Source organism: Salmo trutta, chromosome 19 (genome assembly GCF_901001165.1).
Source record: "Salmo trutta chromosome 19, fSalTru1.1, whole genome shotgun sequence".
Classification (NCBI taxonomy): domain Eukaryota; kingdom Metazoa; phylum Chordata; class Actinopteri; order Salmoniformes; family Salmonidae; genus Salmo; species Salmo trutta.
The window spans coordinates 52547360-52574876 of record NC_042975.1 but is presented as its reverse complement, the minus strand read 5'-3'; the positions used below and the strand labels follow the sequence as shown (position 1 = coordinate 52574876).

General features: G+C 42.0%; 1 protein-coding gene across 1 annotated transcript; it reads left to right on the top strand.

Annotated features, from left to right (window-relative positions):
• The first annotated feature begins 6777 nt into the window (after window positions 1–6777).
• Window positions 6778–25713, top strand: arcn1a (archain 1a). The gene is made up of 10 exons (XM_029701702.1): window positions 6778–6945; window positions 14974–15237; window positions 15550–15729; window positions 15964–16166; window positions 16372–16533; window positions 16773–16938; window positions 17163–17310; window positions 23532–23640; window positions 23799–24003; window positions 24210–25713. The coding sequence occupies exons 1-10, from the start codon at window positions 6943–6945 to the stop codon at window positions 24297–24299; spliced, it is 1530 nt and encodes a 509-aa protein (XP_029557562.1). The 5' UTR covers window positions 6778–6942; the 3' UTR covers window positions 24300–25713.
• The last annotated feature ends 1804 nt before the right edge of the window (window positions 25714–27517 follow it).

The following is a 27517-nucleotide window of genomic DNA, read 5'->3' as shown; positions in this document are numbered from 1 at the left end:
TCAATGTTGGTTGGTTGCATTTACCCACACAAATTGCAATGTTTTTCATGTACGCCGTCAGATGTATTACTTTGCTCGTGCGTCATGTAAACGAATTGTAAAACATACAATACTGAAGTTTTGTTACTGTTTCTAGTGTAATATGCTTTGTTATTCAACAGAGATGGTTATACATTATTAGAGTAATGAAAGGAGTTAGCCAATTACCATATGAGTAACAATTAGCTATATGGTTTGGCGTCATGCCAGATGCATGGTACCTTGGCACGTGCTTTGTATTTTCATGCAACTTCACCTTGAAAGGTATAATGTACAGCTACAGTGTGTCGATGTGAATTGAATACTAAAGTATATTCTTTTCTGTATTTTTAAGTTTCACAACATAAACGTTTTCAATATATTCATTCAAGAAAAGTCACGCCTTGGGAGTTTTATTGAAGACTTAGTTGTTAGCTATCTGTCTAGTTTTGCATGGGAACACAATTCAAGGGCAGAATAATGACAACAAACACTTCACTGAAGAATCCCGTCCATAGTTCATTCCTACAAGGAGTAGTACTGTTGACCAATCACCGACCGAAGGGGCGTAGACTTGCGTCAAGAAAAAAAAAATGTGTGTGGAATAGACAAACATTTGAACAATAACTTCAATTTTTTTGGGCATAATATATGCGCAAACTGTTTCGACTGGGAAGCATGCGACAGGCTAAAGAAGGGATGAGGTTGAGGTGGCAAAAGTTAGGGTGGTCCATCAGATTTGCTATGTGTAGGCAATCAAAAGAATTGAGGGAGCTAGTGACACTAGTGTTGAAGATATGGTAGGATGTACCAGAGCCAACAGTGAATATCCGTCAATCAAGAGCACCGGATATGCTGCATGTAAAGAAAGTGGATTTGTGGCGTTCATTGCAACTATGATAAACTGCACGGGTCAAATAAAAAGGAAGATGAAGCAAATGGTCATCTTTGTGGATGCGGAGGAAAAATATCTCGGGCTTCAGGAATTCAGATTTGCAAGGGTTATTGGCGACGGAAAATGTGATGCCCTCCCAGGCTCCTGGATAATTCATTTTAACAGATGAAGGAGGGGACATTTTGATGAATGATTTTGGCGTAGTTAATATGAGTTTTCGTTTTTTTTCTTCATATTTGATATATATATATTTTTTTTTGATGCTGCACAGTAGGTGGTGGCAATACAACTTTTTGGACGTAGTCCGCTGCAAACCCCCAACGAAGAAGATTCAATCAAAGACAGAAGGGGTAACCCAGACACGTCACAGGGGCTATAAAGCTGATGCATCTGTTTAGAATGTTTTCTCGGCACAGAGCTGGAGTTACATCGGTATGCCACTGCTAGCAAAGAGGAATATTGGAACAGGGACACGGAAAGGTTGATTTCGGAGGAGGAAGCAGGGGTAGAAGAGCATGAGGAAAGCAGCGGTTGAATCTGAATTTGAGAGATGGTGTGTCGAAGAAGGGAGATGGTGCGCTCTGTGCCACGCAACTTGGCTCAAGGTCATTGAAAGGAGTGATTTCTGGGGTATTGTTAAGTGTGAAGGTAGAGCAACTGAAGTTGAAGATTCCTGGTATTTGTAATGCCCATCATTTGGTGCGACGCAGACTCGGTGGGGAGGGTGGTGAAACAGAGGTGTCAGTCTGGACTATTGAGTTTTGATTCTTTACCTAACAAAGTCATGTTAGGATATATAAGTTATGCTGTTGGAGCTTTTGTGCCAAATCCCACAGCGGTGTTTCAGGTGCCACGATTGTGTGTAGGAGGGAGATTCCAAAATGTGGGAAGTGTGCAAGAGGGCATTGGACAGAGGATTGCATAGTTTCTGTGGGAAAGGTTGTGTGTCATCTGTAGGGGTAACCATGTTGCTAGGGATCGGAAGTGTCTGGTAGGAGAGAGGCAGGTTGAAGTGGCCATGGTCAGAAGTGAAGAAGGTGTTTTATGCTGAGGCAGTCAAGAAAGGAGAGGAAGATGGCTCAAGGGTGAGAGATCCTGAGAGGATCCCTGTGAGTAGTAGATCTGTGCCAGCACAGAGGGATAGACCAACCTGTACTTGGTTGTACGAGATTTGACTTCAGAAGAGTTACAGAGTGTGTTGAGAGGTGGTGTCCCGTCCACCCAGGCCTTTGACGTGGTGCAGGAGCAGATAGGGTCAAAGTAGTGGGATGGGGTAGTGGGTTTTTTAATGACTAGGGTTAGTTGGAAAGGTGTTTTATATTTTTTCTATACATTTTTTTTCTTCCATTTTGTATCACAAAGTGTAACGGATTTATACTATTGTCCAGTTGGGACGGTAATGCACCATATTGAATGCCCACCGCCATTAAAGCCCATCGCAGAAGAATAACGTTTTCTTACCACCAAATATGGTAGTGACAGGAAATCCAGTCGTAGGTAGTGGGAGATTTTGTCAGCAATGAAACATCTGATCTCAATACATTTTTCTGTTCCCAAAACTAGAATCTGTTACAAACACACTGCACTAAGTCTTATAGACTTGACACTTTGCCAAAGTTTTAAAAAGAATGCGTTGTTTAGGAGTGCAAGGTCGAATTGAGTTTGTGTACACACGGATTTCACAGAGAAGATGTTCCCTAACAGAAATATGCAAATACAAGCTACAATGAGCCAATAGGATCTCGCTAGCTCGTGATTTAACCATCTCCTTGCTTGTTCTGCCCACTATGTTTCATTTGCTCCCACTGTAAACAACACAGATTATCCATCTTGGGTTAGTTGTAAATATCTTTGATTCAATGCATTCTTTTGAATGAGTGCTGCTTGCTACTGATGGTGAATAGGGCTCCAACGAGGGGTTCCGGAAGTGGATTCTCACTATTGTTATTTTACTGCTGCTCTTTAACTACTTGTTACTTTTATTTCTTATTCGTATTTAAACTGCATTGTGGGTTAGGGGCTTGTAAGTAAGCATTTACTTACTGTAAGGTACAACACCTGTTGTATTCGGCGCATGTGACAAATAACATTTGATTTGAGCAAACTCCAAGCGGGCTGTCTTTTACTGAGGAATGGCTTCCGTCTAGCTACTCTACCATAAAGGCCTGATTGGTGGAGTGCTTCAGAGATGGTTGTCCTTCTGGAAGGTTCTCCCATCTCCACAGAGGAACTCTGGAGCTCTGTCAGAGTGACCATCGGGTTCTTGGTCACCTCTCTGACCAAGGCCCTTCTCCCCCGATTGCTCAGTTTGGCCGGGTGGCCAGCTCTAGGAAGAGTCTTGGTGGTTCCAAACTTCTTCCATTTAAGAATGATGGAGGCCACTGTGTTCTTAGGGACCTCCAATGCTGCCGAAATGTCTATGTATTAGGTACCCTTTCCCAGATCTGTGCCTCGACACAGTCCTGTCTCGGAGCTCTACAGATAATTATTTCGACCTCATGGCTTGGTTTTTGCTCTGACATGCACTGTCAAGTGTGGGACCTTATATAGACAGGTGTGTGCCTTTCCAAATGACAGACTTTCTAAATACCTGTTTCTTTGTCATTATGGAGTATTGTGTGTAGATTGATGAGGGGAAATAACGATTTCATCAATTTTAGAATAAGGCTGTAACATAACAAAATGTGTAAAAAGTTGAGGGTTCTGAATACTTTCCTAAGGCACTGTATATATGTGTGTGATGGGATGTATAGACATTATGGACAGTTTGTGGATAGAATATTTAGTGAATCTGTAGAATACGTAGGATAGAATAGTATATATATACACAGCAATAGCTGAATAGGATGGCATTGACAAGAATACAGTATATACATATGAGTAAAACAGTATGTAAACATTATTAAAGTGACCAGTGTTCCATTATTAAAGTGACCAGTGATTCCATGTCTACATAGGGCAGCAGCCATACTATTTTTGTCCAGACAGCATCAGATACATGGTCTACACATACTGAGATAGAGGGGCGCTGTTTCGCTCGATCGAATGTTTTATCTGATATTGATGTGTCTTTCTGTTGGTGTGCGTCTCGGTCAAATAAATTATCAATATTTTTATATTTTATTTGGATGGGCAAGGAGGTATGGTAGGGCGGGCCAGGCCCCCTAAGGCCACCCCATAACGCTGGCACTGGCCAGCTGTTTGCCAACTGTGCTAAACTGAACAATGCATACAAACCCTGCTGAAAAAGAACATTACACAATTTTAATAATTGTAAGGGTTCTAGTGCCCACAAAGGGTATGCACATGTTTATATAAATTGGTGTCTATTAATTGAGTAGCATTTAGATAACTGGTCAGTAGTTTAATCAGATTTCAACCAAAAAACAGATCACAACCAATATAAGACCTATTTTTCATGACGTCAAAAAGACTGGGTCAAACGGCAGTCAAGCATCGATCATCATCCCCAGAATAAGACCCTCAATATTTATTGGAAAAAGGCATCAAAATCACTGTGCACTTTCACCACCCTGTGAAGGTCATCATAACTTATTTCATCTGTAGCCTAATAAACTGCATGCTTTACCGAGTCGTAGTGGGAGGGCCACACACCATAACATCGCAACTCACAAAGTTTACTTCGATATGATGGTCTTTATATCAATATTTGCAAATAAAGGCATCTCCACCACCATTTCTCACATAGCCTAATTAATTTTACTGACAAAAAGATCCCACCATGTCAAACGAACAAATTATCTGTCTGCAATTATAAAATCGTACTGACACTACCTATTTCCATCACAGTTGTCGTGATTTTTTTAATACGGTCTGACTTTCGGTTGTTGTTGATGCACCTCCTCCGACTTCACTCCTCGACTTTCGTCTGCAGTCGGTTGCTTCAGCCTTACCACTCAAACGAGCCCAATGAACTACAGTAAGTAGACCAGATCATGGAGAATGAGGCTTCTAGTGGCCAAAAGGCTGTATTAGCATGGGCAGCGCCATTGAGGGCTTTTTAATGTTGTGAAATGAGTGGGACTTCCAACTTCATTGGCTGATCCCTCCTGTTGACCCTGTTGGAGTCATGTCCAACTGGGTCATCAGGAGGGATCAGCCAATCGTGTAGAAGAAAATGTACTCTTCGCTAAGACCCGTCACCCTTGGTTACTCTTGCAACCTCTGATAACATTTTCCCGGGAACCCCAATTCAACCACTGGCGAAATCCCCTCACAATGATCTCAAACTGTTTCTAATACACAATGAAATTAAACACAAACTACCACTTGCCAATCAGGAAACTCTTGGGTATGTTCTGGTGGACTGTCAATACAATTGCTTCACAGGAACCTGGTAAAATTATGTTTGTACTGTAGCTAGCCACTGAATGGCTCTGAATTCACTGTCAGCATGCAGTCAACTATAACCATTTTTGGAGCTAACTAGTGCGCTCAAATCCTGATGTCGAAAGCAGATAGGAGTTGTATTTATAAAATTGCTAACTAGCATACATTGAGAAAACAAGCTATGGTAAGTGGCTAGCTAGTGTTAGCAATGTTTGGTGTTCAATGAGACTGAGAGCTGAGCTAGCAAACAATGTAACAAAAGTATAATATCAGATTTGAAAAATACTTCAACATGCACTGCATTTCAGGAATCACAGTAACAAGTACTCCTGCTGCACCGTTCAATTATTTTGCCATTTTTAGGCATTGCCATAGCATTCACTGGCTTTCATGCGATTTAAACGTGAGCTTGTCCGAGGTGTCAGACTCGACGACAGTTGCTATCCATTGGAGCCCTGCGATTTGTTGCTAAACATTCTCGAGCGGGGTTTAGCGAAGGGTCATTCACTATTTCAAAATAAAGATCGCCTCAATGGCACAGATATAGAGGACTCTTCTTTGTCTCTATCTATGGCCCAGACCAAGGGGCCAGGGTTCGGGTCTAGAAACCCTGCTCCCTGTACGCACTGAGTGCTAGTGTGCATACGATATTGGTCCGTATAAACCGGATGCAACCTAGGTCTATGAATCAGCGTATGCGTACATTACCTTGAAAACAACGGTCGGATATCTTGGACGCAGTCTCCATTTCCTATAATAAAGAGCAATAGCGTCTTTTTGCAGGCACTAACTCCGCAATGGTTCGTTGGACAAAGCCTATGGGAAAGTTGAGTTCTTATACATTTTGTTCTAAGAAATAACCTTCATCAGCTAACATCACTTTTTGTGAATATTGAAGCATTTGTTTAATTATAAAAAGCGTATAATTCATGAAGGTCATGTTAACTGACATCATAGAAAAAAGTATTAGATCTCTTAAACCTATGTTAACCTCAGACCTTATTTTCGGCGTTAATCCCCAAACCCTATTATTTCCCCATTGCCATGGCTGAACGAACAGAGAGAACTAATTTCCGGGTTTTATGACTACATGCTGGCGAGCTCTGTTATACATCAGTGGACCAGACCCAGCTGCATTGGTGTCTATGGGAGACCCACCCCGTTAAGTAGACCGGAACTGATCATTTTTTCAATGGTAAACGTCTTGAGAGGACTATCTTAATTTATCCACCATCATTGACCCTATCTATCTTCCACATGTTCCTTTTTTCGTCGCTGCCTTTTCTGGTCGTCACTAGTTACCACAGCCACAAAGTCTTAAACCCAGCCCATTTATACACTTTCTCTTCTTAAAATCTAAATTTAAACCTAACTTTGACCATAATCACACTGCAAAATTTTTCTAACCTTAAAGTAAGACAAAAAAGCGATTTTGTGTTTTCATTAATCTTTACGACATAGCCAATTTGGTCTTTGTGGCTGTGGTAACTAAGTGATAACCCTTTTACCTTGCTGACGAGCTCTTTCCGGTGGAGACGTGGCTAGAGGTCCTTCCATATTGAGATAGTAAATTAAACGGACGCAAGTTTCACTCCGCATAAATATTATATTTTAGACACTAATACGTGGTATTACATTACGGAAACTGCACAAGGATTTGTAGCACAAGGGATAACAAAATGGTGAGCTATGAAATGTAATTGATCTACTGTATTTAGCCATCTGTCTTGTTCCGCTTGGCTGTGAACATTGCATTTGCAGATAGCTAACAATCTAGCAAGTTAACATTGCTAATTTTGCTGCGTATGCAGGCAAATATACTTCCCTTTAGTATATATTGGGCTTTATATCAGTAGCTAGCTATCAATAGCGCTTTCAAGCGCCATCTCATCGATAAATGCCAACTCAACTAACGTCAGCTAGTTAGCCTTTGCGTCTGTTTTGTATCAGCAGGCCTAGGTAGCTAATGTTATATTGGCTGTCAGCTAAATTAGTTCATTGTGAGTCATTTAACTGGTATTGGTTAGATGGCAGAGTTTACAACATAGCCACTCTATAAATGAATAGTGAAATGTCTAGATCCCTTAGTATGACTCGAGTTAAAATTGAGGATCCCAGCTTCTATACCAAGCTTGCCAAGTTGATAGCTGTGTGAAGCTAGCCACAATATTGGAATAGTCCATGCTATCCGGGATCCTTGGAACGCCTACCCCGTTGAAGTTGACATTTTAAAATGGTCAGGTTTAGGTTGAATCAGTACCTGAGCTTGAGGAGACAATGAATATGACGATCTCTGACGCCCAGGATCCTTAAATTCAAAGTCCGTCCCAACATTAGCCAGCTCTGCAAACGTTATGTAAAAAAACGTTCGGTACTTACTAAAATGAGGTTCGCAGAGAAACTGTCAATATACATTTTTAATTGAACCTTTATTTAACTAGGCAAGTCAGTTAAGAACAAATTCTTATTTACAATGACGGCCTGAGAACAGTAGGTTAACTGCCTTGTTCAGGGGCAGAACGACAGATTTCTACCTTGTCAGCTCGGCGATTCGATGTAGCAACCTTTCGGTTACTGGTCCAATGCTCTAACCACTAAGCTACCTGCCGCCCCGAATTACTGCCGTTACGCACGGTATGTACAAAAAATGTCTAAATACAAATAAAATCAATTATCTTTCGGGATACTGTACTTCTGCTGAAGGTGGATTTTGCGCATGCGCACATGGTTAAAAGCTATTTTATTTAACCTAAATTTAACTAGGCAAGTCAGTTAAGAATACATTATTTACAATGTCGGCCTAACCTGGACGACCCTGGGCCAATTGTGCGCCTCCCCATGGAGGCAGTCATCATGGTCGGTTGTGATACAGCCTGGAATCGACCCAGGGTCTGTAGTGACGCCTCTAGCGCTGAGATGCAGTGCCTTATACCGCTGCACCGCTTGGGAGCACCCCACCAATTTTTTTTTTTTTTTTTTAGAATGCTAAAAAGGTTGGAATGTTAGATCATTTACAAGGATTACAATAATTAATTTCACAAACAATAAAAAAAAAACGTAATGTCCCACTGGATTTATTAGAATACATAATTGCATTGGGGGTATACATATATTCACTGTACAGCGTTTCCTACGGAGTGTGCATAGGATATCAGCTAGAGAATGACCAATATAGATTTTTTTAGGGCGTCAAGGAGGTTGATGCATGATATTTTAGGTCGATATTCAATATCATTAAATTTGAACATTTTGATGGAAAAAATTACCGACATTTACCAGTCTTAATAACTACATAACATCGGTGGTAATTTTATTTCAATCATAAATCTCTTGACCCCAATTAGTTGACTGGTCGATTGTTTGGTCAATAGGCTGTTGGTCGGCTGGGATTTTTTTTTAGTCGAGCAGTAGCAAATACATTTATTTATTTAACTTTTGACTGGTACTGTGTATGTATGTGTGTACATACTCGTTCAAGGGTTTTTATTTATTTATTTTTTTACAATTTTCAACATTGTAGAATAATAGTGAAGACATTTAAAACTATGAAATAACACATATGGAATCATGTAGTAACAAAAAAAAAGTGTTTAACAAATCAAAATAAATGTTAAATTTGAGATTCTTCAAAGTAGCCACCCTTTGCCTTAATGACAGCTTTGCAGGAGTTCCCACATATGCTGAGCACTTGTTGGTTGCTTTTCCTTCACTTTGCAGTCCAACTCATCCCAAACCATCTCAATTGGGTTGAGGTGATTGTGGAGGCCAGGTCATCTGGCCTGCTGGTCATGTAGTAACCAAAAATATGTTAAACAAATCAAAATATATTTGAGATTCAACAAAGTAGCCACCTTTAGCCTTGATGACAGCTTTGTGCACTCTTGGCATTCTCTCAACCAGCTTCATGAGGTACTCACCTGGAATACATTTCAATTAACATGCGTGCCTTGTTCAAAGTTCATTTGTGGCATTTCTTTCCTTAATGCTTTTAGACAATTAGTTGTGTTGTGACAAGGTAGGGGTTGTATACCGAAGATAATCCTATTTGGAAAAAGACCAAGTCCATATTATGGCAAGAACAGCTCAAATAAGCAAAGAGAAACAACAGTCCATCATTACTATAAGACATGAAGGTCAGTCAATCTGGAAAATTTCAAGAACTTTGAACGTTTCTTCAAGTGCATTCGCAAAAACCGTCAAGAACTGTGATAAAATGAGCTCTCATGAGGACCGCCACAGGAAAGGAAGACCCAGAGTTACCTCTGCTGCAGAGGATAAGTTCATTAGAGTTACCAGCCTCAGAAATGTTTGCCCAAATAAATGCTTCAGAGTTCAAGTAACAGATGCATCTCAACATAAGGTGAATGTACCAATTTGTAAGTCGCTCTGGATAAGAGCGTCTGCTAAATGACGTAAATGTAAATGTAACATCAACTGTTCAGACGAGACTGTGTGAATCAGGCCTTCATGGTCGAATTGCTGCAAAAAAAAACACTACTAAAGGACACCAATAAGAAGAGACTTGCTTGGTCTTAGAAACACGAGCAATGGACATTCGACCGGTGGATTCTCTCTGGAGATGGGAGAACCTTCCAGAAGGACAACCATCTCTGCAGCACTCCACCAATCAGGCCTTTATGGTAGAGTGACCAGACGGAAGTCACTCCTCAGTAAAAGGCACATGACAGCCTGCTTGGAGTGTGCCAAAAGGAACCTAAAGGACTCTCAGGCCACGAGAAACAAGATTCTCTAGTCTGATGAAACCAAGATTGAACTTTTTGGCCTGAATGCCAGTCTGGAGGAAACCAGGCTCCATCTCATCACCTGGCCAATACCATCCCTACGGTGAAGCATGGTGGTGGCAGCATCAGGATTAAGGGGAAGATGAGCGAAGGACAGAGATCCTTAATGATTTTATTTTTTTTGCCCCTTTTTCTCCCCAATTCCGTGGTATCCAAGTGGTAGTTAATCTTGCCTCGTTGCTGCAACTCCCGTACGGACTCGGGAGAGGCGACGGTCGAGAGCCATGCGTCCTCCGAAACACGACCCTGCCAAGCCGCACTGCTTCTTAACACAATGCCCGCTTAACCCGGAAGTCAGCCACACCAATGTATCGGAGGAAACACCATACAGTGTCAGCGTACATGCGCCCGGCCCACCCCAGGAGTAGTTAGAGAGCAATGGGATAAGGATATCCCTGCCGGCCAAACCCTCCCCTAACCTTGACGACGCTGGGCCAATTGTGCGCCGCCCCATGGGTCTCCTGGTCACGGCCAGCTGCGACAGCCTGTTGCTACCTGCCTGGCACAGGTAGCAACAGCGAGAAGGACATATCCTTGATGAAAACATGCTCAGGACCTCAGACTGGGGTGGAGGTTCACCTTCCAACAGGACTTTGACCGTAAGCACACAGCCAAGACAACGCAGAAGTGGTTTCGGGACAAGTCTCTGAATGTCCTTGATTGGCCCAGCCAGAGCCCGGACTTGAACCCGATCGAACATCTCTGAAGAGACTTGAAAATAGCTGTGCTTCAACGCTCCCTATCCAACCTGACAGAGCTTGAGAGGATCTGTAGAGAAGAATGGGAGAAACTCCCCAAATACAGGTGAGCCAAGCTTGTAGCATCATACCCAAGAAGACTCGAGGCTGTAATCTCTGCCAAAGGCTCTTCAACAAAGTACTGTGTAAAGGGTCTGAGTACTTAAAGTATTTAAGTGGAATTTTTCAGTTTTTTGGAAAAAGTCAAAGGGTCTGAATACTTTTCGAATGCACTGTACTTCCAGTTGATTTGGGCATCCAATGTATGGGACATTGCAACTCAATAGATGCTAGTCAGCAGGGGCGGACTGGGACCAGAAATCGGCCCTGACATTTTGTAACACACTGCCCAGTTTTTTTTCTTCTTCCTTGAGGCACCCAATTATTAATCAGATAATGATTATTTTGCAAAAAATTAATAAAAAAATGACAGACCCACTTGGATAAAAATGGACCAGCCAGTCCACCCCTACTAGTCAGCCTGCTAAGTAAACACTTCTATGATAGATATGACTAAACTAGAAAAGGTAAACTAACTCTAAATTTGTGGGCTTGCTTCAGCTGGATAAAAATATTTGTAGCCATCCATTTGCCATTTGATCTTTTGATATTTTAAATTAGTGAATTATTTCAAAAGGCATAAAATGTGTTTTGGTTTTAATGTTGCAATGTTATACGTCAAAGGGGGTCAACCATCCTCCAGGATAACTAGTGGATGTCCAGACTTTTATTCTAGTCCCCTTCTAACAAACCACATTTTAGGAATTAGCTGCTCACCCAGACCTTGATAAACTGGCTCAGATGTGTTTGAGCAGAGCTTGTTCTAAAGCCTGCTCTCCCAACACTCACTACCGATTTCCAAACTGCCTATGGAAGTAACGTCAGCACAAGAACTGTTCGTCGGGAGCTTCATGAAATGGGTTTCAATGGCCGAGCAACCGCAAACAAGCCAAAGATCACCATGTGCAATGCCAGCATTGGCTGGAGTGGTGTAAACTTGCCGCCATTGGACTCTGGAGCAGTGGAAATGCGTTCTCTGGAGTGATGAATCACACTTCACCATCTGGCAGTCCGACAAATTTGGTTTTGGTGGATGCCAGGAAAACGCTACCTGCCCGAATGCATAGTGCCAACTGTAAAGTTGGGTGGAGGAGTCTGGAGCTGTTTTTCATGGTTTGGGCTAGGCCCCTTAGTTCCAGTGAAGGGAAATCTTAACACTATGACATACAGTGACATTCTAGACAATACTGTGCTTCCAACTTTGTGGTAGCAGTTTGGGGAAGGCCCTTTCCTATTTCAGCATGACAATACCCCAGTGCCCAAAGCGAAGTCCTTACAGAAATGGTTTGTCGAGATCGGTGTGGAAGAACTTGACTTGCCTGCACATAGCCCTGACCTCAACCCCCATCGAACACCTCAGCCCTGACCCGCAGCAATATTCCAACATCTAGTAAAAAGCCTTCCTAGAAGAGTGGAAGCTGTTATAGCAGCAAAGGGGGGACCAACTCCATATTAATGCCCATGATTTTGGATTGAGATGTTCGAAGAGCAGGTATCCACATACTTTTGGTCATGTAGTGTAAGTATTGAACCCCCTGAATCACCTTTGGCAGCGTTTACAGCTGTGTCTTTCTGGGTAAATCAAGAGCCTAACACCTGGATTGTGCAACATAAAACAAATGTCAGGTTCTGTCAAATTTGTTGTTGATCATTGCTGGACAACCAGGTCTTGCCATAGATTTTCAAGTAGATTTAAGTGCTTAGTCCCCTCCTGTACTCCCTGTTCACCCACGACTGCGTGGCCAAGCATGACTCCAACACCATAATTAAGTTTGATGACAGAACAGCGGTAGGCCTGATCACCGACAACAATGAGACGGCTTATAGGGAGAAGGTCAGAAACCTGGCAGTGTGGTGCCAGGACAACAACCTCTCCCTTAACGTGAGCAAGACAAAGCAGCTGATCATGGACTACAGGAAAAGGAGGCCCGAACACGCCTCCATTCACATCAACAGAGCTGTAGTGGAGCGGGTCGAGAGTTTCAAGTTCCTTGGCATCCACATCACCAACAAACTATCATGGTCCAAACACACCCAGACAGTAGTGAAGAGGGTACGACAACACCTTTTCCCCCTCAGGAGACTGAAAAGATTTGGCATGGCTCCCCAGATCTTCAAAAAGTTCTACAGCTGCACCATTGAGAGCATCCTGACCGGTTGCATCACCGCCTGGTATGGCAACCGCTCGGCATCCGACCATAAGGCGCTACAGAGGGTAGTGCGTACTGCCCAGTACATCACTGGGGCCAAGCTTCCTGCCATCCAGGACCTATATACAATACGGTGTCAGAGGAGGGCCCCAAAAAAATTGTCAAAGAATCCAATCACCCAAGTCATGGACTGTTCTCTCTACTACCCCATGGCAAGCTGTACCAGAGCCCCAAGTCTAGGTCCAAAAGGCTCCTTAACAGCTTCTACCCCCAAGCCATAAGACAACTGAACACTTAATCAAATGGCCACCTGGACTATTTGCATTGACCCCCCCGTCATTTTACCCCAGCCTACATGTACAATTTACTTCAACTAACCTGTACCCCCGCACATTGACTCAGTACTGGTACCCCCTGTATATAGCCTCGTCATTTTTTTACTTAAGTAAATATTTTCTTAACTCTATTTTCTTAACTGCATTGTTGGTTAAGGGTTTGTAAGTAAGCATTTCACGGTAAGGTAAGATGGTGCATCAATACATCCAATCACTACAAAGACACAGGCGTCCTTCCTAATTCGGTTGCCGGAGAGGAAGAAAACCGCTCAATGATTTCCCCATGAGGCTAATGGTGACAGTTACAGGAGAAAACTCAAATCAAATGTGTCGAATACAAGAGGTTGTCCTGGCACCAGTAACCAAAAAATCTCAATGTTATCCATTTTTTAAATTCACCTTGTAACACAATAAAATGTGGAAAAAGTAAAGGCCTGTGAATACCTTCTGAAGGCACTGTACATCCAAACATTTCAGGCCAACTGAAGTGTCTAGTGTTGGTAGGGGCTGTTTGGAATTTAGCAATAGACTTGCGTTGACACTCATTGACACCTTTTCCATGATCAAACAGTTATGGAGTCACAGACTTCCTTATATAACAAGAGAGAGACTGGTAGATAGATTTTTCGATTAGGCCTAGTAATTGTCAGAATTAATTTAGGCTATTTTACAAATAACAAAAACCTCGAAGTCAACGTCTTGGTATTCTGTTTCCAGTCACACTAAAGGAAACTGAGACTGTGTGTGGTCAACAGTATTTGCGTGTGTGGCTCATTGTGTTAGTATTAGCCTACCTCTGAAAAAGATGATTGAAAACGTAAAACCAAGGTAACACACTGTGCTCATTTAACTGAATCTTTGAGGTTGAATGAAAATCACATTGTTTTTCTCTCAGGACTTAAGAGCAGCTGCTGCTGTGCTACCGAACTAGGATATTTTAGCCCCTTCTGGTGTTGGATGTTCATTAATCTCATGTGTCTTGTTAGAAGTGACCACTGTCATAGCTGACTTCAAAAGCCATACACTGAGTGTACTAAACATTAGGAATATGACACTGACAAGGTGAAAGCTATGATCTCTTATTGATGTCACCTGTGAAATCTACTTCAATTAGTGTAGATTAAGGGAAGGAGACAGGTTAAAGAAGGATTTTAAAGACTTGTGACATTCAGAGGGTGAATGGGCAAGACAAAATATTTAAGTGCCTTTGAACAGGGTATGGTAGTAGGTGCCAGGCACACCGGTTTGTGTCAAGAACTGCAACGCTGCTGGGTTTTCACGCTCAACAGTTTCCCGTGTGTATCAAGAATGGTCCACCACCCAAAGGACATCCAGCCAACTTGACACAACTGTGGAAAGCATTGGAGTCAACATGGGCCAGCATCCCTGTGGGACACTTGTGAAACTTGTAGTCATGCCCTGACGAATGGAGGCTGTTCTCGCGCAAAAGGGGGTACAACTCAATATGGTGTTCCTAATGCTTTGTACACTCAGTGTATATAACCCTAATATTAGCTGAATAGGAGCAACATTTGAAAATTTTGTCTACACATCTTGAATCTTATCCATGCATGGACTCACTGATTGCTATTCTGTAACAATGGCCTCCTCTTCCTCTTGTCCCAGGTGCTGTTGGCAGCAGCGGTGTGCACCAAGGCGGGCAAGGCCATCGTGTCGCGGCAGTTTGTGGAGATGACCCGGACGCGCGTGGAGGGCCTGCTGGCCGCCTTCCCCAAGCTGATGAACACAGGCAAGCAGCACACGTTTGTGGAGACTGAGAGCGTACGCTACGTTTACCAGCCCCTGGAGAAGCTCTACATGGTGCTGGTCACCACTAAGAACAGCAACATCCTAGAGGACCTGGAGACACTACGCCTATTCTCACGCGTGGTATGACACATACTCTCACAGATGCCCTGCTCACACGCACACACCTTCACAAATATCCTCAGTCGCCAACCCACAGACTCACACATGGTCTCACCCACACATACTTCTGGAAGTGGCAGAGGACACACATTATGTAAACAGTGTTTGTTAAGCGTAGCCCAAACAAAGTGTTTCTAAGTTTAAAGTAGCCTAAACAGGGTTTTTCAGTTTGGCAGAGCCTAAACAAAGTTTGCCACTGAGTAAAAGTATCAGTAGGAATTTGTGACGAATAGAGCATGTGTGACTAAATGACCAAATATGTTTCTTCCTTAGATCCCAGAGTACTGTCGGGTGCTGGAGGAAGGGGAGGTCTCGGACCACTGTTTTGACCTGATCTTTGCCTTTGATGAGATCGTGGCGCTGGGCTACAGGGAGAACGTCAACCTGGCCCAGATCAGAACATTCACAGAGATGGACTCTCACGAGGAGAAGGTGTTCCGCGCCGTCCGAGAGGTGAAAGGAGAGCAGCAGCAGAACTAATGAACAGATTTACATTGCGTTATTACTGAGTCTAACACCAGTCTGAATGAAGCGGAGAAGCAGAACTGAACATCATTACATTATTATTGTAATGTAGCTGAATTACTAAATCCAACACTAGTCTGAATGAAGGGGTTTTGTTCCAAAAGACATTCATATTTTATTCCAAAAGTCTCCTCTTTCTCCTTTGTTCTTTCTCCATCTCAGACCCAGGAGCGAGAGGCTAAGGCAGAGATGAGGAGAAAGGCTAAGGAGCTGCAACAGGCCAGGCGGGACGCGGACCGTTCTGGGAAGAAGTCTCCAGGGTTCTCCGGAGGGTTCGGCAGCATGTCCAGCAGCAGCAACGCTACCATCATCACAGACACCCTCATGGAGCCAGAGAAACCCAAGGCCTCACCTGTCCCTGCCAGGTACTACCCTCGGTATATTAGGATTCTGAGATGTTTTGATTGTTATGATGAATGTATCCTGTGGTCTATGTGTAAGATGTATTTATTAGTATATTTCTTGGTTGGTTATGCTCAATGGAATTTGTGAAACTTGTTTTGTCAAAAAGTATTTTTAATCCTGCAGAAAGTTAGGCCTATGCCTCATGAGTTATGTATTCCTCCGCAGGGCTAGTGGTCCCAGTAAAGCCCTGAAGCTGAGTGCCAGAGGGAAGGAGGTAGATGACTTTGTGGACAAGCTCAAGTCTGAGGGACAAGTCATCATGCCCAGCTCAGGGAAGAGGCCCTCCGAGGCATCCAAAGCCCTGCCTCCACCAGTTAACACAGAGAGGTGGGTTTACCAGGTTTTATATTATATCCCACTGATTACAGGCAGTGTGTTTGAGGAATCAGTTTGCACAAGGCGAGGCGCACAGTCGCTCATCTTGATCCCATAATGCAGAGTTATTTGGGATGCAAAGTGATTGTAGATCAGTGATTCTGCACAGTCCAGACTGCAATGTAGTTAGACTCAAACACCTGCAGGTTGATATGTTCAACTGTATCTAACCTCTGCCCCCTGGTTCCCAGTGTGCACCTGCGTTGTGAGGAGAAAATCAGCCTGACCTGTGGGAGAGACGGAGGGCTACAGAACCTGGAGGTCCTGGGTATGATCACCCTCCGAGTGGCCGACGACAAGAACGGACGCATTCGCCTCACCATCAACAACGGAGACAAGAAGGGAGTCCAGCTGCAGGTAGGTTCCAAACAAATACATCATTGGTTCCAAAGGGGGAAAGGTTCACCACCTCAGCGCAACAGATATACATGTCAAGGCATTCATGGATTTGGCCTGTTTATATCAGGATTCAAAATGGCACACAACCACAGTTGTATTTGCTTTCGGTGCAGCATGAGCATGATGCGATGGGAATTTTAACAATGTGTTTTTATCGATTTCTCCCTCCCTGCTCTGTCCAGACCCACCCCAACGTGGATAAGAAGCTGTTCACCACAGACTCTGTGCTGGGCCTGAAGAACCCAGACAAGTCCTTCCCTCTGAACAATGACGTGGGCGTGCTCAAGTGGAGGCTACAGACCACAGACGAGACCCTCATACCACTAACGAGTCAGTACACTTTACCAGAGTATTAAGTATTTCTATACTAGTATATACTGTTTTTCCTTAGTGTTTCTCTCTCTGGAGAGCTGGAATACCTTATGTTCCAAGCATTCCAACTATTGTGTTCCAAGCATTCTAATAGGTTGTTATCAATATAGCATCACAAGGTGTAGAGCGTTAAATTTGCCTGCTGGGGGGCAAGGAGACCCCCAGCTCCGCTAAAACCATTGACAACTGAGTGTCATTTGAGGGATTGTTAAATAAATGGTAACTATTTGGTTGTAACATCACCTCTTGAAGAGCATTGTCACAACTACAGATTTCTGATTATTCTATGCGAAACAATTACGCACATTTAGCTCTGTCATCAGAGTTATACAGCAAGTAACTGCATGCTTTTCATGATCAGTAAACATCAATTAGACTTCAGTGCAGCTTTTGACATTATTGATCATAGTCTGCTGCTGGAAAAACGTATGTGTTTTGGCTTTACACCCCCTGCTGTAATGTGGATAAAGAGTTACTTGTCTAACAGAACACAGAGGGTGTTCTTTAATGGAAGCCTATCAAATATAATCCAGTAAGAATCAGGAATTCCCCAGGGTAGCTGTTTAGGCCCCTTGTTTTAAAAATGTTTACTAACGACATGCCACTGACTTTGAGTAAAGCTAGAGTTTCTATGTATGCGGATGACTCAACACTATACACGTCAGCTACTACAGCGACTGAAATGACTGCAGCACTCAACAAAGAGCTGCAGTTAGTTTCAGAGTGGGTGGCAAGGAATAAGGTAGCCCTAAATATTTCTAAAACTAAAAGGATTGTATTTAGAACAAAACACTCACTAAACCCTTAACCTCAACTAAATCTTGTAAGAAATAATGTGGAAATTGAGCAAGTTGAGATGACTGAACTGCTTGGAGTAACACTAGATTTGAAACTGTCATGGTCAAAACCATATTGATGCAGTAGTAGCTAAGATGGGGAGAAGTCTCTCTATAGTTAAGTGATGCTCTGCCTTAACAACACTATCAACAAGGCAGGTCCTACAGGCCCTAGTTTTGTCGCACCTTGACTACTGTTCAGTCGTGTGGTCAGGTGCCACAAAAAAGGACTTAGGAAAATTGCAATTGGCTCAGAACAGGGCAGCACGGCTGGCCCTTGGATGTACACAGAAAGCTAATATTAATAATATGCATGTCAATCTCTCCTGGCTGAAAGTGGAGGAGAGATTGACCTCATCAATACTTTTATTTATGAGAGGTATTGACAAGTTGAATGCACCGAGCTGTCTGTCTAAACTACTGGCACACAGCTCAGACACCCATGCATACCCCACAAGACATGACACAAGAGGTCTCTTCACAGTCCCCAAGTCTAGAACAGACTATGGGAGGCACACAGTACTACTTAGAGCCATGACTACATGGAATTCTATTCCACATCAAGTAACTGACACAAGAAATAAAATTAGATTTAAAAAACAGATTAAAAAAACACCTTATGGACACATGCGTGCATACACACACACACACACACACACACACACACACAATAACATACCCACTATACATACACGTGGAATTAGTGGTGGAGTAGGGGCCTGAGGGCACACTGTGTGTTGTGAAATCTGTGAATGTATTGTAATGTTTTAAAAATTATATGAACTGCCTTAATTTTGCTGCCTTGGCAGCAGCTAATTGGGATCCATAATAAATACAAATTGATAATGTAATTTCAGAAACGTGAAGGTATACTCATGACATCTCTCCACCATTAACTGGATATTTGAGTGATAGAACATTTTAAAAATAACTGTACTTGACAAGTATGAGTGGTGTCGGTTCATTTCCAATCCTTTGTGGGCTCTGCCTGTCAAGCAGCAGAAGGGAGCATTTGCCGATGTACTGTTAGCTGATAATATGTACTTTGCCAGTTACCGGTAGAAACTTTGTACAGTTGGCTAAACAAAGTAAGTAGACCTGATGTACTTTTTTCTCCAACTAACATAGGCCTACCTAGCGAAGTTTGCTAACATTATCCCCTTTTCAACATTGTTTTTAAAATTGTTTAATCACAATTTCTGCTGACAGACCATGGACCACATCAATATGGCTAGTTAACAAGTTACCTTTCAGGGGATAAACTAGATGGCTATATCCAAATATTGCGTGATTTGCTTGCCATATATAGTGGTGAGGACAGTAGTCCGACTGCCAACTTTACCAGGACGAGGACTTGCCGAAGTGAAGCTCTTTCCAAAGTCCTAATCTCTGGTGAAGCAAGCTGACACATGTTGCGTGCTTAGCTAGCTAACTACATGCCAAATGGATAGGCTACCCTCGTGTATCTGAAAATACATGATCAATTGATGTTTACTGATCATGAAAATCATGCAGTTCTTGCTGTATAACTCATAGTTAAATGCGGAATAATCAGAAATGTGTAGTTCTGACTATGCTCTATTCAAGAGGGTATGTTAACCAAATAGTTATGACATTTATTTCACAATCTTGTGAAAATGGCTCGTAGTAGTCAATGGTTTTAGCGGAGCTGGGGGTCTGCACCGTATTGTGGCAGTTTATTGATAACGGCCTCTTGTGTTTTAAATGTTATGTTCTAGGCATTGTCAGCATTCTATCTGGTGTGTTTTTAAAGTGGAACAGACAGCATTTTAACTACTTTGCCGATATGAAACAAACAGACAATCATATGAGTCAAAAATATAAAATTCCAAGTTTATGCTTCAAAACCAACTTTATAAGAGGTTTAAAAAAAAATATATATATATAGTTTCTATTTGACTCAAAATTCCATGATGTACAGAAAGGTGTTGCTGGCAGAATAGATGGATACAGTTTAATGCATAATTAATATAATTCACCATTACATTTCTTGGTAGTCAAAAAAATACTGCTGTCAGGTTGTAAATCACAGCTGGCCAGGTAAATTGTTTGCTGCCAGCCATTTGGGATGCACTGTTTCAGTTTCAATGACTCGCTATTTTGAGCAAAGACGGACAACTGTAACGGACAACTGTCAATACAATCAAACTAGCAAGGGCAATGATCACAAGTCAATCATAATGTGGCTAATAGGCTAGCGCACGTGTCAAACTCAAGGACCGCGGGCCAAATGGGGGACACAAATAAGTATTAATCAGTCAACAGATGAGTTTGAATGTGAATTCTGCTTCACTTGTGCTGCTTTCCTGTGTTCCGTTTACAGCGCCACCCCCGAGGGAAAGTGTATAGACACATGCCACTGTCCTAGCTAGGCTACTAAAATGTTGCAGTCTGGCTACATTTTGAGTGCACCGTGCAGCAATGCTGCATTCAACTGCACTGGTGATCCATGCGGTGAAAACATGTTTTTCAATTTTTTAAGTTTAAATGTTACAACAACCTACAGCTATGTTTTTGTTATCTGGAGTTAACTGCTTTTTGATTTGGATCGCAGCATATACCGATTTGTAAGTCGCTCAGGATAAGAGCGTCTGCTAAATGACTTAAATGTAAATGTAAATAATGCACATCTGCAAGCATAGCAGCAAAGGCTGGACAAATATTATTTATCTCTTGTTTTAATATGTTAAAATGCTACATACAGCATCCTATGTACATAAGTGGACATTTTATAAAAGGCCATATTTTTTTTCTAATAAAACAATGGCCAGTTTGGGTCGCAGTTGCATGTTTTTTTTCTTTTTTGTAAATCAAATAGGCTATGTCTGGCCTGTGATTTATTTTTGTATGTATGCATGTACAGTTGAAGTTTGAAGTTTACATACACCTTAGCCAAATACATTTAAACCTAGTTTAAATAATGAAACATGTTCAATTTGGTTTAAATAATGCAAAAACAAAGTGTTGGAGAAGAAAGTAAAAGTGCAATATGTGCCATGTAAGAAAGCTAACGTTTAAGTTCCTTGCTCAGAACATGAGAACATATGAAAGCTGGTGGTTCCTTTAAACATGAGTCTTCAATATTCCCAGGTAAGAAGTTTTAGGTTGTAGTTATTATAGGAATTATAGGACTATTTCTCTCTATACGATTATAGGCACTTTAGTATTGCCAGTGTAACAGTATAGCTTCCATCCCTCTCCTCGCTCCTACCTGGGCTCAAACCAGGAACACATCGACAACAGCCACCCTCGAAGCAGCGTTACCCATGCAGAGCAAGGGGAACAACTACTCCAAGTCTCAGAGCGAGTGACGTTTGAAACGCTATTAGCGCGCACCCCGCTAACTAGCTAGCCATTTCACATCGGTTACACCAGCCTAATCTCGGGAGTTGATGGGCTTGAAGTCATAAACAGCGCAGTGCTTGAAGCATTGCGAAGAGCTGCTGGCACACCGCACTAAAGTGCTGTTTGAATGAATGCTTACGAGCTTGCTGGTGCCTACCATCGCTCAGTCAGACTGCTCTATCAAATCATAGACTTAAGTACAACATAATAACACACAGAAATATGAGCCTTAGGTCATTAATATGGTCGAATCCGGAAACTATCATCTCGAAAACAAAACGTTTATTTTTTCAGTGAAATACGGAACCGTTCCGTATTTTATCTAACGGGTGGCATCCATAAGTCTAAATATTCCTGTTACATTGCACAACCTTCAATGGTATGTCATAATTACGTAATATTCTGGCAAATTAGTTCGCAACGAGCCAGGCGGCCCAAACTGTTGCAAATACCCTGACTCTGCGTGCAATGAACGCAAGAGAAGTGACACAATTTCACCTGGTTAATATTGCCTGCTAACCTGGATTTGTTTTAGCTAAATATGCAGGTTTAAAAATATATACTTCTGTGTATTGATTATAAGAAAGGCATTGATGTTTATGGTTAGGCACAGTCGTGCAACGATTGTGCTTTTTTTGCAAATGCGCTTTTGTTAAATCATCCCCCGTTTGGCGAAGTTGGCTGTCTTTGTTAGGAAGAAATAGTCTTCACACAGTTCGCAACGAGCCAGGCGGCCCAAACTGCTGCATATACCCTGACTCTGTTGCAAGAGAAGTGACACAATTTTCCTAGTTAAAAGAAATTAATGTTAGCAGGCAATATTAACTAAATATGCAGGTTTAAAAATATATACTTGTGTATTGATTTTAAGAAAGGCATCGATGTTTATGGTTAGGTACACGTTGGAGCTACGACAGTCCTTTTTCGCGAATGCGCACCGCATCGATTATATGCAACGCAGGACACGCTAGATAAATTAGTAATATCATCAACCATGTGTAGTTAACTAGTGATTATGATTGATTGTTTTTTACAAGATAAGTTTAATGCTAGCTAGCAACTTACCTTGGCTTCTTACTGCATTCGCGTAACAGGCAGGCTCCTCATGGGGTGCAATGTAAGGCAGGTGGTTAGAGTGTTGGACTAGTTATCCGTAAGGTTGCAAGATTGAATCCCTGCGCTGACAAGGTAAAAATCTGTCGTTCTGCCTCTGAACAAGGCAGTTAACCCACCGTTCCTAGGCTGTCATTGAAAATAAGAATGTGTTCTTAACTGACTTGCCTAGTTAAATAAAGGTGTAAAAAAAAAAAAACAGCCAAATCGGTGTCCAAAAATACCGATGTCCGATTGTTATGAAAACTTGAAATCAGCCATTCCGATTAATTGGTCGACCTCTAGTCAGAAGTTTACATACACTCAATTAGTATTTGGTAGCATTGTTTTTAAATTGTTTAACTCGGGTCAAACGTTTCGGGTAGACTTCCACAAGCTTCCCAAAATAAGTTGGGTCAATTTTGGCCCATTCCACCTGACAGAGCTGGTGTAACTGAGTCAGGTTTGTAGGCCTCCTTGCTCGCACACGCTTTTCCAGTTCTGCCCACAAATGTTCTATAGGATTGAGGTCAGGGCTTTGTGATGGCCACTCCAATACCTTGACTTTGTTGTCCTTAAGCCATTTTGCCACAACTTTGGAAGTATGCTTGGGGTCATTATCCATTTGGAAGACCCTTTTGCGACCAAGCTTTAACTTCCTGACTGATGTCTTGTCCAAAATGCCTTACTATATGTCATTCCCAAACATTCTATGAATTTGTGAAAATGACCATTTTCTAAGTGCTCGCTTGTCAGAAAATGTTAAAAAAATATATATATCTTCCTAGTGGTGTATATGAATAGATTTTAACAAGATTGAATGTTGCTATAATGCTCTCAGTTCCGCTTTAAGCATTCTATCTGTTGTGTTCTACTTCTCCCCAGTAAACTGCTGGCCCTCTGAGAGTGCCACTGGCTGTGATGTCAACATAGAGTACGAGCTTCAGGAAGAAGCACTTGAACTGAATGATGTAGTCATCTCTATTCCCATCCCGTAAGTAAACCGCTCTGATGCACCTCCGAGATCCATTTCTCATTTTATCTTTTCCATTCTATACAATGGATTCCATATTCATTTCCAGTACTAGGGTCTTAGACACTGTTGCAGTCTGTCATCGGAGTTTAATTTCATATGTTTATCTGTCCCTGCAGGTCAGGTGTGGGTGCGCCTGTGATTGGTGACCTGGACGGAGAGTATCGCCATGACAGCCGGCGGAACGTTCTAGAGTGGTGTTTACCCGTGGTGGACGTCAACAACAAGACAGGAAGTCTGGAGTTCAGCGTGGCAGGCCAGCCCAATGATTTCTTCCCTGTCAACGTCTCCTTCGTCTCCAAAGGAAACTACTGCGACATAACGGTCAGTGTTTTATATTTATTTCTTTGTATTATATTTCACTTTTATTTCACAAGGTAAGTCAGTTAAAAACAAATTCTTATTTACAATGACGGCATGTAAGTCTCTTTAGCGGTTTGTGAGACCATGTAGATCTCCATCTATTGTATTAACCTAATGGTATTTGGATGGTATGGTATTTGGATTACTGACTCCTGTTCCCCCTCCAGGTGGCCAAAGTGTCCCAGGTAGATGGAGAGGTTCCAGTGAGGTTCTCCTCAGAGACATCGTTCCTGGTCGACAAGTATGAGATACTGTAATATATTCACATACAGTACTACCAACAAACATCAAGATCAGTGGATTGACATATGAAACAAAATGAAAGTGAGAAGTGGACTTCAAACCCTTTTCAAAAAGAAAAACCCTTCCCACCATGGCTTGGCTTGCCAGCGTTTAGTGTCTTTGTACATTTTTACCAGAAATCTATCAACTGATCGACCTATAGCTGTATGTATAAAGAACCGCTCGATGCACCTGCAAGAAGGAATGGTAAAGTCAAACAGGATAACGTTAGGTAACTGTATCCGGGTTAGGTTGGGTGGACCTGGGGGGTGATGACATCTGTGGTGGGCTTTGTGAATGACCCTCTCATTGGCCCAGTTTGTATCAAATCCATTGACAGACAGATTCTGTGAACTATTGGCTAATAGTTTTGCAGATATGTCGTAATCATGTACGGAAATACTATTTGATACACATACTCCAATACAAACAGGCTTGTGGTCCATGGTATAACACTACAACCACTCTTTGCTTTGGCCAGAAGAACCACATTTTGTGATTGGTACTGAACTGACCTGAACTGCCTGTCTCCCGCAAGGCTAAATCTTAGCTAAAATTATTAAGATTGCATGTTTTACAGTTTAGCTTCGCTCGAGTTTGAAAGACCTCATTATTAAAGAATTTATTTTTCATTACACTGATCTGTCTACAGGCTAGTTAATGTATAATGGCATATTTGATTTGTGATATGCTATCAAATCAAATGCATGGAGTAATTCAATGCTGAAATAAGTTTTTATACAAGACCAGTACAACTCAAGCATAGTAGTTGTATGCACTTTTTGCAAGGGAGGGAGGTCAATCAAAGAAAATTCCTGTCTGAGATTTCAACTGTTATGAGTCTACTTATCAAATGGAAATGATCTTTCCAAGAATCATGACCCTCTAACACTCCAAACATGAAACCTTTATATGCCAATTATCAGATGCTTTTATCCTAAGCGTCTTACAGTGAGTGCTTACATATTATAACATACGTAACCCCAACGGGAATCGAACCCACAACCCATGCTCTTATCAACTGTGCCACAGGGGAACCCTGTCCATCAACACCACCCACGGTCCAACCTCAAACCAGCCCCATTACAATAAGCCCCCGTGGTTATTATGTATGTATGAATGAATGTCAGGGCTCTTGTTTCAGAGTGTATCTATATAGATGGCCATATTCACCTTGACTTTGCTTATGAAATACAATTGAGAGAGGGAGAAGTTAAATAATATTTGTCTTTTTGTTTTTTTTTGTCTTTGTCATTCTGAATTGTGTGGGATTCAGATTGGAGGTAAATAAGTGAATCAGACTTTTGTAACCCTATAGAATAATGATCATGGGTAATTAACATTCCAATGTAAACATGAAAAAGATTAAAGTGTATTATAAACTCTGAAGATGATCTTTTATAATGCAGTATTTTCCGAATTATGTGATTTACCAAGGTTAGTTGTCGTCATTTCAATAATCAGTCTTATCTAGTGACTGCATACAAAAAATGGTTTCCACAATCAAAGTATGTTTGAGTAGTGATAGATGTGGTACTATGTTCTGTGATTACTAGAGTAGTGGCAGCACGTGGGAAAAAAGTTAAACATTATTTGATATGGAATGGATGCACACAAGTCACAAGTGAACTACAAGACCAGAGTTTAACGTAATGTTGGTTTGATCCAAATGTCTGTTGTGATTTCTTCCATACAAATCAAATCAAAGTTTATTTGTCACGTGCGCCGAATACAACAGGTGCAGACCTTACAGTGAAATGCTTACTTACAGGCTCTAACTAACAGTGCAAAAAAGGTATTAGGTGAACAATGGGTAAGTAAAGAAATAAAAACAACACTAAAAAGACAGAAAAATAACAGTAGCGAGGCTACATACAAGCACCGGTTAGTCGGGCCGATTGTGGTAGTATGTAGATATGTTTAAAGTGACTGCATATATGATAAACAGAGAGTAGCAGTAGCGTAAAAGAGGGGGTGGCGGGACACAATGCAGATAGCCCGATTAGCCAATGGGCAGGGGCACTGGTTGGTCGGGCCAATTGAGGTAGTACACACAATGATTCAAATAATCCCAGTCATGGTGGTGTATGTGTTGAACCTTTTTGAGGTGAAGCTTTGAGGGAACTGTCCTGTCCCTGTCTACTGTTCAGTAGGGCAACACTGTAGCAGAACGCTTTGTAAAAAGAAAAACAAAGTGATTGTATTGGGCAAGTTCAGGTAGTACCTCCTGGTTTCACTCAATTTCTAAACGTTTTCTCCCTACTGAACAGGCTCATGAGCTCAACCCGCCTCCACAGAGGATATTCGGGCCATGTCACTAGAGCAACAGGATGTTCCCTCAACAGGGACAGAGCAAGTTCTGATTGAATCTGGGGGAAAATACATTATTTAGCTTTTATTCCATCCCTTTTCTGTCGTAAGTACATTTTATAAAGGGATTTCAGTGGCAGAGAATGCATGTCGAAATTATCTGTTTACTGCTCTGTGCTTGAGAGAGAGAGTGTGTGTGTGTGTAAGGGATTAATGATTTGGCTTCCCTGACCAGCTTTCGTAGCGTGTGTGATGAGACATACGATCAGGAATACGTAGAGAGTTGAAAACAGTCAGGAGGATTGGAGGGTGAGTTGAGTTGAATGCATATAGCTAAATCAAAGCAGGATAGTACAACTAATGAGAGAAAGGCAGACTTATTATAGCTAGGGAGTGTGTGTGGCCTCACACACACACACACACACACTAATGCATGGAATTAGTATCTGGAGAAGGTTAGAGAGGCAGCAGCAACTTCCTTCTTTGGGGTTGAGTGCGTGGGACGAGAGAGCGGGTGTGTCGCATTTTGGGAATTAATGGACGTACAGTTCAGTGCTGTTTGGTGTGTGACGGACAGTGTCTCAGAGAGAGAGGTATGTCGGATGGTAGCCACAGGCTGAGAGGGCTCTCCTGGAATAAAGTGTTATCTGTTATTAGTTCTGAGGAAGAAGCTGTTTCTTTTGGACTATTGGCTTTCTTCCTCTGTATTTCTTATTGTGGCTGGGGTGTGATAGTCGTGGAATGAACCTGTAAGGAAAACTAAAGGTAAACTAAAGGGGAGACACCTGGGGATGTATTGTGATTCTCAGTTGGATGATGGCACAAAGACAGGGATGATGAGTATCCCAGGATACTGCAGTGACAGAGGAGAGGCTTTCTTCTC

Bases quoted from the DNA above. Each gene is read 5' to 3' on its own strand.
- arcn1a (XM_029701702.1), top strand. The intron at 16,534-16,772 runs GTGGGTTTACCA...CCTGGTTCCCAG, and splicing joins CCACCAGTTAACACAGAGAG to TGTGCACCTGCGTTGTGAGG. The intron at 23,641-23,798 runs GTAAGTAAACCG...CTGTCCCTGCAG, and splicing joins GTCATCTCTATTCCCATCCC to GTCAGGTGTGGGTGCGCCTG.